General features: G+C 35.9%; 1 protein-coding gene across 1 annotated transcript in view; it reads right to left on the bottom strand.

Moving 5' to 3' along the window:
* Nucleotides 1-17,079, bottom strand: part of LOC140164180 (voltage-dependent T-type calcium channel subunit alpha-1G-like) — a 188,979-nt gene that overhangs the window by 139,879 nt on the left and 32,021 nt on the right. The window contains 3 exon segments of the mRNA XM_072187422.1: nucleotides 12,455-12,761; nucleotides 15,345-15,519; nucleotides 16,678-16,778. Of these exon segments, the coding sequence (XP_072043523.1) occupies nucleotides 12,455-12,761; nucleotides 15,345-15,519; nucleotides 16,678-16,778 (583 nt within the window).

Genomic DNA, 17,079 nt, shown 5'->3' with positions numbered 1-17,079 from the left:
CGGGGTGTATGGATTTCAACTGGAATAGCACAAATTGGTAAACACACATTAATAATGAGATTGATTACGTGGTGTATGAAGCATTTTGTCAATCAATCAGTCATGGAATCAATCAACCATTCAATCATGAATTCAATTATTCATGTCATCCATCATGAATTCACTCAATCATGAAATGTAATGATTATAACACACTCTCAGAGTCTCACTCTGTAACCTGGTAGGAAGAAAATTGATACTTTCCGGTCCTTGCTGTTGCATAATGAATCGCACCAATTCCAATTACTGTACGCATTTTCTACTAAACTGATTACGGTTTACATGTTTGTGTGATTAAATTTTTGCGCTTTGCGAATTTTTACCTGATTCACCTGTCTTTGAATTCAATATTTTAAGCTTTCTTACATTGATTGACCAGGGGTGTGAGAGGCCACAGACCAAATTGCAGAAAATTACTGAAAAAGCTGAAAAGCTGAAAAATTGCCAAATATGGGCTAAAAATAAAAGAAAACACATCAATTTTGGCGACAAAATTATAAAGAGGAAATCAGCTGAAAAGAGGAACTCTCACACCCCTGATCGACGTAAACACTGACACAAACATAATTTGTTTGTGCTCCATTATTTCACGAAAGCTGCCTGCAATGCAAAAAGTGCCAAAATAAATACAGCACAAACATTTCCACTTGCACAGTGAAGATAGATATCTTACATCCCATAATGCATTTCTCTCATTTCAATTTTCTGAACTGATTTGCTATCTAGTGCAACATGGGTCCATAGTGACGAAATGTACCTGAATGGACAGAGCACATCCAGATCTTACAAACTATGTTTATATCTTGACTATCAACCCATGTTTAATCAGTCTCTAATCAATATGAAAGCAAAGGAACTGAACCTGTACAAAGTATAGAGGCCCTGCATTCTTTTATCGATTGGCTCCAAACAAAGGATTTGACCGGTGTCCTTCACCGGAGGCGTCCATTCAATTAAATGTTGTCATCAACCTATTTGATCGTAGTGCAGGGTTATGTATGTGTGTGAGACGAACTGTCACGGTAGATTGCAATCATGCTTTTGTTGAATGCATTTGAGTAGTACGCCATATTTACGGGATGATACGTCATAGGCAGGACCTCTATAAGATAAGTGTCATTTGATGTAATAAGGTGTTGCATCATGTTGCAAAGGATTATGGGAAGAGTAAGACATCTTCTCTGGTATTACATCCCTCAACCAGATTTCAATATCATAGTCTATTATGCAAGAACCGGAAAGTTTGGATTAATTGATGAATCAAATATGAATTTAATACACATCGGCTGAATCCATTAAAGTCATCTGTAAAGACAATATCCCATCCAAAAATATGTCAAAGATTTACTCAATGGAGAACAGAATACTCTGACCTTAATCTACACAATCTATGGCCTACTGATGGCAATTCAACCGACAGAGATAAGTGATAAAACAATTGGCATCCTGAAAATGAGCAACAAGATTTACACAAATTGTGGGATAGGCTTTTATGATGGGAGTTCATATCAATTAGTAAGTTTTTAGCGAGTTTGTCGTCGGACAAGTTTAGATTTAGACTTTTGAAACTTCTCTGACAGCGAACCCGCTAAAAACTTACTAAAGATTTACACATCTGTTTATCACAGACTTACATACATCTTTCCCTTACATATACATCTGAAACAAAATTCCATAGGCTATTCCAGTTGAAATCAATACACCCCCTATGTAATACATAACCTTAATCTTGGAATCTCCCACACAGGGAGTGTAGACTTCAAATGAAGTCACCCATTCAGGTAACCATGTTTGAAATTTCCACTCCCTGTGTAGGAGAAGATTAATGTCATGCCTTCCACAGGGTGTATGGATTTTAACTCGAATAGCCCATTTCATGCAATCTGGATGGGGTGTTCCACATGTAATCCATACACCCCTTATGGAAGATATGACCTTAATCGTAAACAAAGGGAATTTCAAATGGGTTACATGAATGGGGTTACACCATTTAGAGGTTAATGACTGCGCATCAGTTGTTTTGAGGGTATTGTGAAATATCTAAACATTGTGCTTTGGAACCGAGGAATATCACGAGGGGCGCAGCCCCGAGGGATATTCCGAGGTCTAAAGCACAATGTTTAGATATTTCACAATACCCGAAAAATAACTGATGCAAAGTCATTAACCTCATTCATAACCGTCACCTTTCACTTTATTTAATTCAATTTACGTCACATTTTCTTCTTTTAATTTGAAAACAGAACACAATTTTAACTCTGTCTGTCGTTTTCCCTGTAAAAAATCGAATAGCCCATTAAGGAAATACTGCTAGCGACCAATCACACTAGCACGCAATCATGCGATGTCCAAATACGGCGGCCAGCGTCCGCGTAAATTGTTCGAACGCGTAACACGTCACGTTACGCGGTCATTGTAGAGCGTACTTTTAGCTACGTCACGAGACGCGGTCATTATACTTTTTCAATGACCTGCATTTGCGTCCACGTATTTAAAAGTTATTCTCTGTAATTGGATCGCACTTGCTGCGTATATTAATGAGGTTATGAATTGAAATCTACGCTCCCAAAATTAAGGTCATGTCTTCCATAGGAGGGTGTAGCAACAGCAAATTTGCCACCCATTAATGTAAAAATAGAACATGTATAACAGAAACAATTCCAAGTATTTTCTATATGCATAATAGTCATGCCCCCTATGGAAGACATGACCTTAATCTCCCACACATGGGGTGTAGATTTTAAATGGAGTCACACATTTAGGGAACCCTATTTGAAATTCACACTCCCTCCACAGGAGGTATGGATTTCAACTGGAATAGCCCAATAAGTCAAAACGGGGTTACTGGAATGGGTGACTCCATTTCAAATCTACACCTGTGTGGAAGATTTTCAGCCATGTCTTCCATAGAGGGTGTATGGATTTCAATTGAAATAGCCCATTTGAACCAAGCCAGGGTAACTCAGACCAGGGGTAATGTCATCCAGGATTTTTCCTAGTTTCTGATGACTAAACATGTGCAATTGATTGGTACAGTTGTTGAATTTGACAGACTACTGGTATATTTTACCATTTATTTTGTCACTGTAAATATGATGTCATTCGGAACACTTGAATATTGACACTTCTTATTCTGCTATGGATAGGTTTAAAAAAATGGCCAATTTACAATTTATAAAAATCTATCAAATTTTTAAAATGATATCTTCCCACTAAGCAAAAAATTTCCTATTTTATAATAGGGAATAGGTTTCCAATCTTATCTGCCAAATCAATATAACATAATTTATTTATCCAGACAGATGACGGTTGCCATGGCGATCATTTATACATATCAAGGATAAAATGAGAGCAACTCTTACATCATACTGAAATACACACTCGGGTAAGGCAAAATAAAAATTCCTTTAAAAAAGGAACAGGGTGGCAAAAAACATTTGTTTTAGGAGACTGCGTGCATAGCTTTTAAAATTTGCATTTTTGCACATTCGGATTTAATTGAGTTATATTTGTAGTTGTGGCTGTAGTGGTCAACGACAACCTGTAACGTGTGCCGAGGCTTGTGGATCAACGTCTAGGCGTTGTGTCTGTGTGTAGCGCACAATCACTGCATTTTTTTTAACTTGCTCGGTACCTAAGCTTACAGATGTCAAAGTCCTTGGTACATGTGGTTACAAATTTATGCACGCTTATGTCTATTTTCTGATGTTTTTTGTATTTGTGCTTCATATAATTTCCTATATCTCAATTTCATTATTGCAGACTTTGGTCTGATTTGATCAGCTTATGTCACAATACAACTCCCTCGGTATGATTCCAAATTATTTGAAATTCAAATCTTTGCAAGAAATCTCAGTATGATTTCCTACAAGGGTTGTTATGTGTCTCCAGAGATGCCTTTGTAACAATCTCTCAAATTAGATTGACTCCAAACATGTCTGCTGATATAATGGCATAATATCCATATCATATACATTAAATAAATGAGAGCTAATACCACAGACATGATATGTCTCAACTTAACAGTTTGCACGATTTTATGAAATGATTACATTTCATTTTGTGATGGCATTGACGTAATAAGGTTAAAGGGGGAATTGATGATGTCATTGATTTTTTTGGATTTTTTTTTTGTTGCAAACTTGTTATAATTTATTGCATCATGTTGCAAAGGATGATTATAATTCATTAAATTAATTCAATATTTTGGATTGGCTCAGCAAAACAGTTTTATTCACCAGAAATCAAAATTAAAATGAATATGTTTCTCTAACCGGTTATCAAGAAAACATCAGAGTTAACAACATCGGCAGATGAAGAGGACGTTCCTTGAAAGTGCTGCCGTAATAGTGTTAAGTTTAATTTAAATTACTTTCATGTTACATACTGTTTTGATGGAATACACATAAACAGGTGTTTAATGTGGGATGGAGGGAAGCATTTGTACTCAAATATTGAGATAAATAACCCTGGTACACAAGAGAAATGGTATGGGTTCTATCTCCCAAGGCTTGATATAAGGCGTGTCATTTCCGCTCCATTTGTATGATTTTTCTTGGGAGGGGAAAAGGCCCAAAACTCAAAAATTCAAGAACTGAGACCTATGGAAATATAAATGTGATTCTTGATTCAATTCCTATATATGTGACATGATCTGGTCCATGGGGGCCAAAGGAGGCGTTTTTGAAAATTGAGTTACTGTAATTATTACATTATACATACAATAGGCTATCATTTACTGAAAACACTGAAGGTCTAGCGTACCTGGTTCTAAAATTATGAATGTTTTTGATGTTTATTTTCTTATGTATTTTATTGTTTTTTACTCCATATTTTAACCTTTATCTCAGTTTCAAATTTGCCGCCTTTGGCCCCCATGGATCAGATCGTGTCTAAGATGAATGCATTATATTAAGAATGAGAAGTAAACTGCCGTTTTTTAGTTACATGGCTAAAACTGGAAATATACGACTCCTGTCAACCCACTAGCCTTAAGGGGTTTCAAATAAAATCGTTGATCTATTTGTAAACTATTTTATTTCCTTCACAAACTTGTTATCATACCTTGAATCAATATAATGTTTTGCCTAGCAACGGTAAATTCTCAATTTGATGTCAGTAAATATATTTTGATTGCATTCCTTCATCCCACCTGCATTATATGCCCTTGAGATATCATTACATTCATTGTAAAGATCAAATGTTCCAATTCTCTTTTATTTGTTTGTTTCTTTGTTTTTAAACTGTTTTGTTTTACATATCAAAAGCCTGATTTCAGACTCATTATACTTTTTTGATATTCTCAAATACTGCTGATTATAATTGGACACTACATTACAAATTTTGGACTGCTAACCTTTGTCATTCACAAACGAGGTTGTCAGAGGTTTGGAGTGCAGTGTTTACTATTAAAACATTGGTATTAAACAATGCAATTTTGTGAGATTTACGAGACAAGGGTGATTATGAAGTAGTATAACAAATTTTGAAAAAGAGTCCCTTTTTTCCAAAAAGCAGACCTATTTTCCCAAAATTTTGGAGTTTTTTGAGCAAGAAAGCATACAAAACATAATTTTATCCATCGCTACGTCACAAATGGGCAAATTTGGACCTTTTGGACCGAAAAAAGCAAAACTTTTTTTTATATCACTATTCTCGCAAAGTGGATCTTTTTGGTGGCTGGTGATAGAGGGTGTCCCTCTGGCTACGCCCTTGATCATAACTTTTGGTATCATAAGAAAGCTCATAATTTTCTCATTACCCAGTCAATGATGTTTCATTTAGATGTTGTGAACAAAAATATGGAAACATATTGTTTCAATGGGGCGCCTCAATGTAAAATTGAAAACAGAATATGAAAAAAATTGGACCACACCCTCAGATGACTGACAGAGTTGGCAGCTTGTTTCATTGGTCATGAATTACAATTCATTCAGTAGTTGATAATAGATATTGTTATCAATCCCACTACTTGTTCATTCCAGTAAAAATGGAGGTTGCAGGGAATCAGATTATCCCAATGTCAGGCCTGTACGCAGGATTTCATTGGGGGTGCTGATTTTGAAAAAGTGGACTTTTTTTCCAAGGGGGGGGCAATTTTGTGAAAAGTGGACTTTTTCCCTAAAATTTGAACCTTTTTTGTCCAAAAAGCGTAAAAACCTGTGTCGCACACTTCAAGACTCCCAGCGTGTGGGCCGACCCAATGTTTTGATACTGAATCTCCCTATTACAATTTTATTTGTGTATCTCTAATGACATATCACAGTAGTCCATAATTTGCAATGATTTAAACATATCTGTTTTTTCAGCATATTGAATTAAGTATAGTAAGCTTGTTTTTATATCGACCTGCACGTAATGCCCATTCATCCTTGAGCTCATCATTTCCTAAAGTGGACAAAAAGTTTGAATTGTGGGATAGTTTCTACTTCAAATGTTTGCAATAGCTAATTCAGAATGATCATAACCACATATCTTACTTAATGGTTACACATTTGAAATTTGTGTCCATATAACTTTCCCACAATGCATTTCTTCCATTTCAATTTTTTGATTTGCTTTCTAGTGCAACATGTGTTGATAGTGACAAATATCTCAATGAACAGAGCACATCCAAATCATGCATTATGTTTATTTTTTGACTATTGACCCATGTTTAGCCAGTCTATTCTCAACATGAAAACAAAGAAAATCTGTACAAAGTAATAGGAGTGTCATTTGCTGAAATGAGGTGATGCATCTTATTGCAAAGGATTATGGGAAGAGTACGATATCTTCTCTGACCACAATAGATAGGTAAATTATCACATTTTATTTTGCCAAAATATCAATCAAATGATTTTGCAGACAACATCTTGATGCTAAAATTTACCTCACAGATAAATTACACCCCATCCCACAATGCATTGCAATTATGAAAATTGTTTAATTTAACAATGCACAGTGGTCATTGGATTATACACCTAATTCACATTGCATGATGGGAATGCTGTCAGTCTCCTGTACTCCTTACAGACCCACAGTGCACGACACCTTTTAGTTTAAATTATGTTAACAACGATGATAGTTTTTGTCAGGCAACATTATGTCTGTATCGACAGTGGACCATAATACATGGCCAATCAATGTGGCCGGGCAGGCATTGGTACACAACATTTGTGTCTTTTATGCACAAATGTAATTCTGATTGTACACAGACAGAGAAGATATCTTACCCTTCCCAGAATCCTTTGCAACATGATAAATCACCTCATTTCATCAAATGACACTCCAATTGCTTATACATGTTCCATTTGTTTTCATGTTGAGAATATACCGTTTAAACACGGGTTGATAGTCAAGAAATAAACATATTTTGCCCGATCTGGATGTGCTCTGTTTGTTAAGGTGCATTTTGTCACTGCCGACCAATGTTGCACTACATGTAGATAACAAATAAGTACAGTGAATTGAAATGAAAGAAATGCATTGTGGGAAGTGTAAGATATCCACTCTGGTACATAGAGCAGGTTGAAGAAATTCAATGGTCAAAAAGATATGGGATGGAACAAATAATAATAATTGTCTAATTGGAATAACAAGATGAACAAAATCACAGTAGTCTGCATTTTATGGGGTATCTTTGAAATATCATTTAAGTTTTAGCGAAAAAATGGGTATTGTTGAAAGGCAAAAAATTGTGAAATTGCTAAAAAGCTGATATTTTCAACCTGAAAAATAAGATACAAAGGAGTATAGGGATGCATGGACATAGCCACAATTTTCTGTTTAGTCTGTCTGGTGTCACAACAACTGTACCTTTGCAATTTGCACAATGTATAATGTCAGCAGAAAATACAAACATACAAAACATCCCCAATTCAGGATATGTGTAGCTTTACTCTACAGGTTGTATCAAAATGATTGGTACCCATGGGTTTTGGTATTTATTGAAAAGCCCACTTCTTCCAAATGCAACATAGATCCCTTGGAATGGCTGAAATTCATAGTTTAAAACCTTTTACCACAGTAATCTGACAAACATTGATGGATCTTATGTCAGGGCCGCAGCAAGGTTGAAAAATGTGGGGCGGCCATCACAAATGTGGGGCGGCCAAAATGCAAATGTATGCCCAAATTGTAATAAAGATATAAAGAAAAGGATAACACATTTCTCAAAAATGGGGCCATGGCCTCCGCACTTGCTACGGCTCTGTCTTATGTTGCATTTAGATGAGGCAGTCCTGTACATAATCACTGAAAGCTGATGGGTACCAATCATTTTGATACAGCCTGTATAATTTATGTGTAGCTTTACTCTCTTAAGTTAAATTTCAATACAGACGTGACTGTCAAAACACGAGGCAGAAGTAAAAACATTTGAAACCATTCTATTCCTTAAGTATACCACAAACACAGTCAAATCGATACAAACTCGGCAGGTCCTTCAAAAGCCAAATTAAAATTGATTATTTAACCAAAACACAGTCACAAAAATTGCATTTAAGTCATACAATCATTGCTTTCTATGTCAAGTGGAGTAACCATCAAAATATTTTTGTTCCGTTTTTGTATCGATTATACTATATAGCTGCCGCTACCATATTTGCCATTGGCTAATATTGCTGAGTGCTTCAAAAAGTTCCCATGCATAAGGCTGCCACATGATGCTATTCCAGTTGATATCCAAAACATAGGACAAAATGTAGGACATGAAGTTAGTCTTCTACACAGGGGGTGTAGACTTCAAATGGAGTCACCCATTCAGGCAACCCCATTTGAAATTCACACTTCCTGTGTGGAAGATTAAAGTCATGTTTTCCATACAGGGACTCTCCAAATCCGGATTTTTTTTTTTTTTTTAATAATTGAAAAATTCTGGACATTTTTTGGAATTTATAAAAATTAGGGAAATCTAATAAATTAAGGAAACTGGCATCTCACTGAACTGGAATAGCCCAATATCCCAATATAAACTGTCAACAAGCAGCAACTGCAGGAGGAAGTTTTTGACAACATGCAGCAATAGACAACACAATGTGACATAGATGGATGATAAAAATAAACACATCGTCTGTTTGGTGAGGAAGAGATTCAGACTCTCACTACCGGTTGAGTCTTGGTTCCAGGCTGATGTATAGAGTGTTTCTAGTTTCTGGCAATTTATGTCCTTGTAATAGTACTAGATAGGGGATTTTTGGAAGGTTTTATTTTCATGCAAGGTTTTTCTGTACCAGTGAATATAAAACCTGTGATAATTTTGGTATATAGCAAAGACTGGGAACACCAATGTTGAAAAACATAGATATCACACTAAAATTGCCCCTGTGGAAATATAAGTGTTGGGATGAGGTGTGATGGTAGGACCTAAAAAGGGAACCAGGGAGGGGGAAAGATGTGAGAGATGGCAAGAAGTAGCATTAATGGGAAAAGGTTCAATGCTCTGAAAGCTAGCCATGAAATGTCCCAAGTTTTGAGATTTTTTTCAAAATATCATGAGCAATCTCAAGAACCACTGAACCAATATTGGGCTTGTTTGTACTCATTTTCATGTATTTTCCATGCCGATTCCAAATATGGTCATGCATATGCACAATTCTAAAATATTTGAAATTTTAAAGAAAATTTAGAACTTGTCGTCTGCATTCGACACTTGGGTAGAGAGGGTTAACTGATGTAAAGGTTTGTATGGTGTCCCATGTTCAAACATGGATGATAACAAAGGTGTGATGTGTGAGGATCCACAACATGCTCATCTATCAGGGGCACAGTTATTAAACCCCAATACATTTGTACATTCAATGAATGACCTTTGACGATTTGGATACACAAACTCATACTCTGCAACTTGAGGTCAAATTATGCTCTATGATTATGAAATTGAGGTTATTGGACTATGCCATTGGGATGAGGCTATTGTGTGAGGAAGGCAGGTGTGAAGAAGTGTGTGAGGAGATTGTCATCCTTGTCAGATATTGAGGTACCCACCAGGGTTAGGGGTTATCAAAAGGCATGGTGGCATACACAGGTTTACAGGTAAGCTTTCCACTTTTTCCGAGGTTCCCTTGTTTCACCAGATTACTATGTATTTCCTGTTTCTTTTTCTTGTTATTAAACTATGGGTAATTGAGTAAAAGGTCCTAAGCATATTGAGAATGGCCTGAAGTTTTAAGATATTTTTTTCAAATTATCAAGAGCTATCTTAAGAACTACTGAACCAATACTAGGCTTGTTTGTACTCATTTGAATGCATTTTCCATGCTGATTCCAAATATGCTGATGAAAATTTACAATTCTGGAATTTTTGAATTTTTAAACAAAAAAATGAAACTTGACGTCTGCAGTCGACATCCATGTGTAGAGAGTTACAGACAGTGTTCTCTATCATCAGACTGGAAACCAAGACTTAACATATAATTGTTACAAATCTCTTCACTTGTCGCCATCCATTTGATAAAAATATACACCTCATTCTATAGATGAGTCGACCTATGACCTCACATGTTCACATTCAGGACGTCTCTGTTGTTTTACACAAGACAAACTAATAAAATGTGTCTATGGCAGACTATATCAAATCTTGCAAAACCTTTGTTTTAATTTTGTGTAGCTTGTGAGCCTTGTAACACCTGTAAATAAATTTGATAATAAACATATCCTAGAATTCCATCTACAAGCATTATGTCTCTAAATGAGTGGGTTTCTTTGATGAAAGAGAAGAAAGGCAGACACCTTCCACAAAACATTTTTGCAGTATGATACAACTGATACAGGCAACTGTACAAACATGTATTATTGTAAGACCTATTTATTGCAATGTTTTTGTGGAGGGTGTCTGCCTTTGGTCTCTTTCATCAAAAAACCCTCATTTAGAGGCATTATATGCTTGTGGATGGAAATCTAGGGTATTTGGTATTATTTGCTTTGAAACCACAGTTAAATTCAAATACATTAACTCCCTATAATGTAGACTATTATAGGGTATTTTGCCCTTTAGTTTTCTAAGACCAACAGAGAACTACCAAATGTAAACACATGTCATCTATTTATCCATTGATCCAGAAGGTCGTGGTGTGACATCGTTCTCCTCCTTGTGTCCGGGTTTGAAGGCATGATGGCTTCACAATAGCACACATGGAAGTTCAAATGTGTGCTATGAGAATGCTGGCTGTGTCGGCTGCAACAGAAAAATGGGCTATTCCATCTCAAATCCACACCCCCTTAAGATAGATTTTGGAATTCCAACCAAATGAATCAGTTTACACATTCCAGATACAACAAATTTCATCCAAAAACAGTAAGAAAAGGTGTATAAGGTATAGGGGCCAAATTGTATAAACTGAATTTCAATGTTTTAACATGAAACACACACAACTTTTCGGCTAGATTGACTATATAGTTTATCTGGAATTCAGTGAGGTAGCATTGTCATCTTCTACAAAGGGGTGTGTGGATTTCAAAGGGAATAGCCTAATACACACAAAGTATCACACTGCCCTTTTATACACCAGATATAAATAAGTAGTTACACAAAACTGATTAAACAATGTAATAAAGTAAACAGATATAGAGTTTTCTTATAATTAGCCCCTTCCAGAAGTTGATGGCATTTTGGCTCAGCTAACTCCAATAAGTCCGGAACTAGCGTAGCCAGGCTACACAATTATTGTACTCGCTTTCAGTTTTCAGGGTACAAAATGGTCCTCACTTTCAGTTTTGAGGCTACACAATCGTCCTCGCTTTCAGTTTTCAGGTTCGCTAATACCGGCCTGATTGGAGTTAGATGAGCCAAAACGCCATTAATGGCTGGAAAGGGCAAATAATGAGAAAAATCTGTAGACCCTTAAATAACATAAACGACGAGGGAGAGTACATTAGTCCACTGCTTTTGCTTGCATTTTCCATTGTAATAGATGCTACATTTTCAGTTTTCCACTGCCATTTATCAATCAAATGATTACTTTTATCCAAGCCTTTGTTCTTTTCGCTCCATTTTTATTTTGTTGCTGAGCCAAATGGGCTAATCCATTTACCGTCCACACTCCCCCTGTGGAAAATTTCGGAAGTATCTTCCATGGTGGCTGGGAGAATGAATTTCAAATGGAATTAGCACAAATAACCAACTCTATTTGAAACTCACCCTCCTGTTGAAGATTCAGGTTGAATCTCAGAGGGTGTATGAAATTCAAATGGAGCTACCTCATGTGTTCATTCCATTTGAAATTCATACTCCCCCTATGGAAGACATTTCAAACATCTTCCACAGGGAGAGTGTGGATTCTATATGGAATAGACCGATGCTTAACGTTGTCGGAAAAACGTTGAGGCAAAATGCCACAGCGCTCAATCATCCCTCACAACGGCAAAAACGCACAAAAATGCTTGAACTATTATCATAACAATCCTTACACACAAAAAGAGTAGAAATATATCTTACCTGAAAAATAGCTACCCACGCTAGCAGAATGTTGTCAAAAGATATGGAACCTAGAAATGGGTTACCACCGTCTGTTCTACATGACGTATAATACTGGTTCCAGTCCACACACACTGACAAATTACTGTTGAAAGTATTATTCACATATAGTTCTGCTGTGTTGGTGCATGTTTTTTCTAAATCATCAAGTTAAAACAATGGTTTTTCTTCTAAACATGAACGCATGCCACGGTCATCGGCTAGGCTACACACATAATCTTCATATTCTGAGCCTTCATGGTATGGTGCCAAAGGGTCAAAGCCATATCTGTGTAAGAGACAGTGGTCATCAGCAATAAGTTAAAAATAAGGATCCAGCAAACGCAACAATATTTTAAAAATGTTTTGGTTTTGGTTTTGGTCAAAATGTTTTAATAACATCAACTGTTGGGTTGCTGGATTATTTAAAGGCCATAAAAACATTTTAAAGCATTTTGTATAAAAACAAAACACAACGAGGGTTCCTCAGACCCAGGGTCATAATGGAACCCTCTTCAAGACCCCATCTTCCTCCTTGTAAATACCACTGATTACAATGTGTACACTTTGATTATAAACTGAGCTCAAAAAGAAACTTATAATTTTTCACAAGGTCATATCTTGAAATCCTGTCCATCAAATTGAACCAAAATTACACACAGGTTTACTTCAATACTCTACTTTTAACACATGTCAGTAACCAAGCAGTTATCCAACTGACACAACAGCAAAATGCACTGACATGGAACAGTTTCCTGGACCACATTCACAGCCCAGCCCTGTTTCATGGAAAAAGTGCATGAAAAGCAGAAAGCAGCACCGTTTTATCATCTGTGCAAGGATCTTGTGTGCATTCTCACAGATTTTTTGTGCTGGGTGCCAAATGTTGGGCTGTGAAAGTGGAGGAACTTCCAGGAAGCTGTCCCATGACAGTGCATTTTGCTGTTGTGTCAGTTGGACAACTGCTTGGTTACTGACATGTGTTTTGAGTAGAGCATTAAAGTAATCCTTTGTGTAATTTTGGTTCATTTTGATTGACACTATTTTAAGATATGACCTTGTGATTCACAAGTTGTAAAAAATTATAAGTTTCTTTTTGAGCTCAGTTTACAAGCACTATTTTAAACAACCAAGCACCCAATCAAAACGTTTGATCTTCATCTACACCAGGTACAAAAATAAACTCGTCAGTTATATTCATCCTTGCTGTTCAATAACTTGATAATTTTGGATTATTCTGAAATATACATTTTGTTAATTGGACTTTTCTTTCTCATTTGACACCCTGTTCGTGAACATTGAGCAAGAATTGACCAAGATATGTGCCTCCAAACTCTCAAATCCCAAAATGAAAAGTTGCAATTTTAACGATTCAATTGTGCCTGTTACACTGTGTGCTTTATTGATTGGTCTGTGGTGCTTGTGTGCAATACAACAGTGCATTCCCATTGAAAATCGTTGAAAATGCAACTTTTGATTTTGGGGTTTGAGGCTTTGGAGGCGCATATCTTGGTCAATTCTTGTTCGTTTTTCACTTAACAGGGTGTCAAATGAGAAAGAAAAGTCCAATTAACAAAATGTATATTTCAGCATAATCCAAAATTATCAAGTTATTGAACAGCAAGGATGAATATAACTGACGAGCTTCTTTTTGTACCTGGTGTATATTCCTTAAGCATTGAGGTATATGAGTAATATGACATATCTTATTAGTAAACTACTGCATGACATATTATGCCAATTTTATGAAAAACAAACACTCATATTTACTACAAGCCCAAAACTGAACAAAAACTGAGGTAATAGCGCCCTCAATGAACCAGGATGTAGCTAGCCAAATTTTAGTGCAGGCTAAAATTAAGAGAAAATTGAATCAGAATACTAATTACTTGACAGCAATGGCATTTGACAGCTGTTTTGAGGACAATTTGTCATTTTAGTGATGGTCAGCAAGACCTATAATTCCCTTGAGTGCCGCTCGGTCAGGCTGAGTACTGGTTACTGCCGACCAGCGCCGACCACCGTGGCTACAATCCTGCAATGAACACTCTCTCTATAGACTTGCATGTAAATACTCATGGAAACACCTTTTAACAAAAACGCTCACTAATTAAAAATTAGCGTTATGTTTTTCATACAAATTGCAACTATAGGGGTGTGTCATTCACTAATTAGATCATTTGTCCTTTAAATTATAATAAAGTATGTGCTTTGAATATTAAACTGTCTGCTATAAACAAACATAGAGCGTGGCCTAATTGAGAATTCAATTCTGATGTTCAATACACAGCAGCGCTTTTAACTAGGGAAGCACGGAACATAAAAATATAAAAAAGGTCTATCTCTGCTATTTTTAACTGCTCATGATTTTGAACACTTTAGAGCCCCTAGTATCTCTGCGGAACTGGGTAACTATCAAAAAGTTTGAGATGGTGTTCACATTAAAGCAGTATGTATACAAGCTTCGGGGGTACTCAGTACAAATGACCATACGGGACGTGCATAAATATGGGTAGCATTTTCAGCCTCTTGGTATATCAATGACCCCTTTTTCAAAGCCTATTTTGGTATATGAATGGGTCCTTTTTCAAAATTTTCTCAATTTTTTCGGAAAATAGCCCAATTTTTCCATAATCTAGCCAAAATTTTCAAAATTTTCCCGAAATTTTGGGAAAATTTGTAAAAACTAAGACAATTTGGGTTCAATTCGGCCGAAAATTTTGACTTTTGGTATATCAATGGGTCCAAATTTCTTGAAAAATTGGTATATTTATGGGTCCACTTTCAAATTCTCAGCGACACGTCCCTACCAAAACCAAACTTGAGTACCCCCGGGACAAGCTTGGTATTAGTTTGCATGTTTGTATCTTACCCAGCTCCTATAGAAACATTAGACGGTAATTCTAAATAACATCTATTGCGTAAAAGGCCTTTCCAGAGTTGTACTCCGACAATACCAAAAATAAAGAAGACAAAGAAGCACAACATCAAGACATTTCCTAACATGGGGAGTGTGTCTAGTAGTAACATCACTAAGATGCGTAGACCTGTAACACAGAAAGAAACAACAAAATATATGGATTAATAAGATTGTAAGCTCCTTCATCTCAATTTATAACAAACGTTCCTAATATACATACTATGCAAGGAAGTGGCAAAATCTGGCAAAACCTGTTTTTGCCAGTTTAATACCCAATTTTCTGAATTTGTTACAAGTTTATATTTTATCCATCTGGAAAAAAAGCAAACGCTAAAATATTATATATTTTAATTACTAATTCATTTTGAGATGACAATCCGTTCTGTCATTTTTGCCACCAAAAATTGGCAAAAATGGACTTCTGCCAAGTGGAAAAAACACAGTTAATACCATGTTATTTTTTTATGCTGCTGCAAAAAGCAGTAAACCCTAACTATAGAAAGTGTATCTATAATGCTTGTCAAATGATGTTTTTGAATTGGATAATATAAGATATAAAAGCTAACTGTTCCCCAGATCAATGTTGAATCCTGCAATTTTGTTCACACACACCAAGTAGCATCCAACATTGGTAGGGAAGGGGGGCTGTTGGGAGGCTAGGGAAGGGTTTAGGCCCGGGGTTTAGGCTTGATACCTAAGAAAGCATTATTTCAGCACATAATGAAAATAAGGCCATAATACAGTACAACTTTTTGGTGTCCCAACAATATTTGCTAGTAACATCACTAAGGGTTATACTAACTCTTATAGCTGATCAAATTACACCAGTATCATTAATTAATCTACTTTACATAAATGCATTATGTAATTATGCAAATCACTTACTTGGTATTCTATTGATAGCCCTGAGTGGTCTAAGCACTCTTATAATTGTTATAGCTGATTAATTGATACCAGTATCACTCTCAAATAAAATCTACTTTACATACATGCATATGTAATTATGCAAATGACTTACTTGGTATTCTATTGATAGCCCTGAGTGGTCTAAGCACTCTTAATAATTGTTATAGCTGATTAATTGATACCAGTATCACTCTCAAATAAAATCTACTTTACATACATGCATATGTAATTATGCAAATGACTTACTTGGTATTCTATTGATAGCCCTGAGTGGTCTTAGCACTCTTATAATTGTTATAGCTGATTAATTGATACCAATATCACCCTCTAATAAAATCTACTTTACATACATGCATATGTAATTATGCAAATGACTTACTTGGTATTCTATTGATAGCCCTGAGTGGTCTAAGCACTCTTATAGTTCTTATAGCTGATAAATTGACACCAGTATCATCCCCTAACGTATATTCTAAAGCACTGCAAAAAAACAAGCAAAATGAAAATAATATGTTAGAATATGCCGAGACATTACTGATAGGGGAAATTATGATATGAAACGATTAATAATTAAAATAAGTTGGAAAAATTATATGAGTAGATTCTGAGTGTTTGGGTGCAGTTTATTTGAATGAATAATTGTCACCATTCATTATTATTATTGTGTCTAAACTTTTTTCTCTCTAAAATGCACACACACTCTCTCAATCTCTCTCTCTCCCTCTCACTCTCTCTCTCCAACACACTCACAAACACACCACAAAACACAAACATGCACATA

Source organism: Amphiura filiformis, chromosome 11 (assembly GCF_039555335.1).
Source record: "Amphiura filiformis chromosome 11, Afil_fr2py, whole genome shotgun sequence".
NCBI lineage: Eukaryota > Metazoa > Echinodermata > Ophiuroidea > Amphilepidida > Amphiuridae > Amphiura > Amphiura filiformis.
Note: the sequence above shows the minus strand (reverse complement) of the source record. Positions and strands in the feature narration are given on the sequence as shown.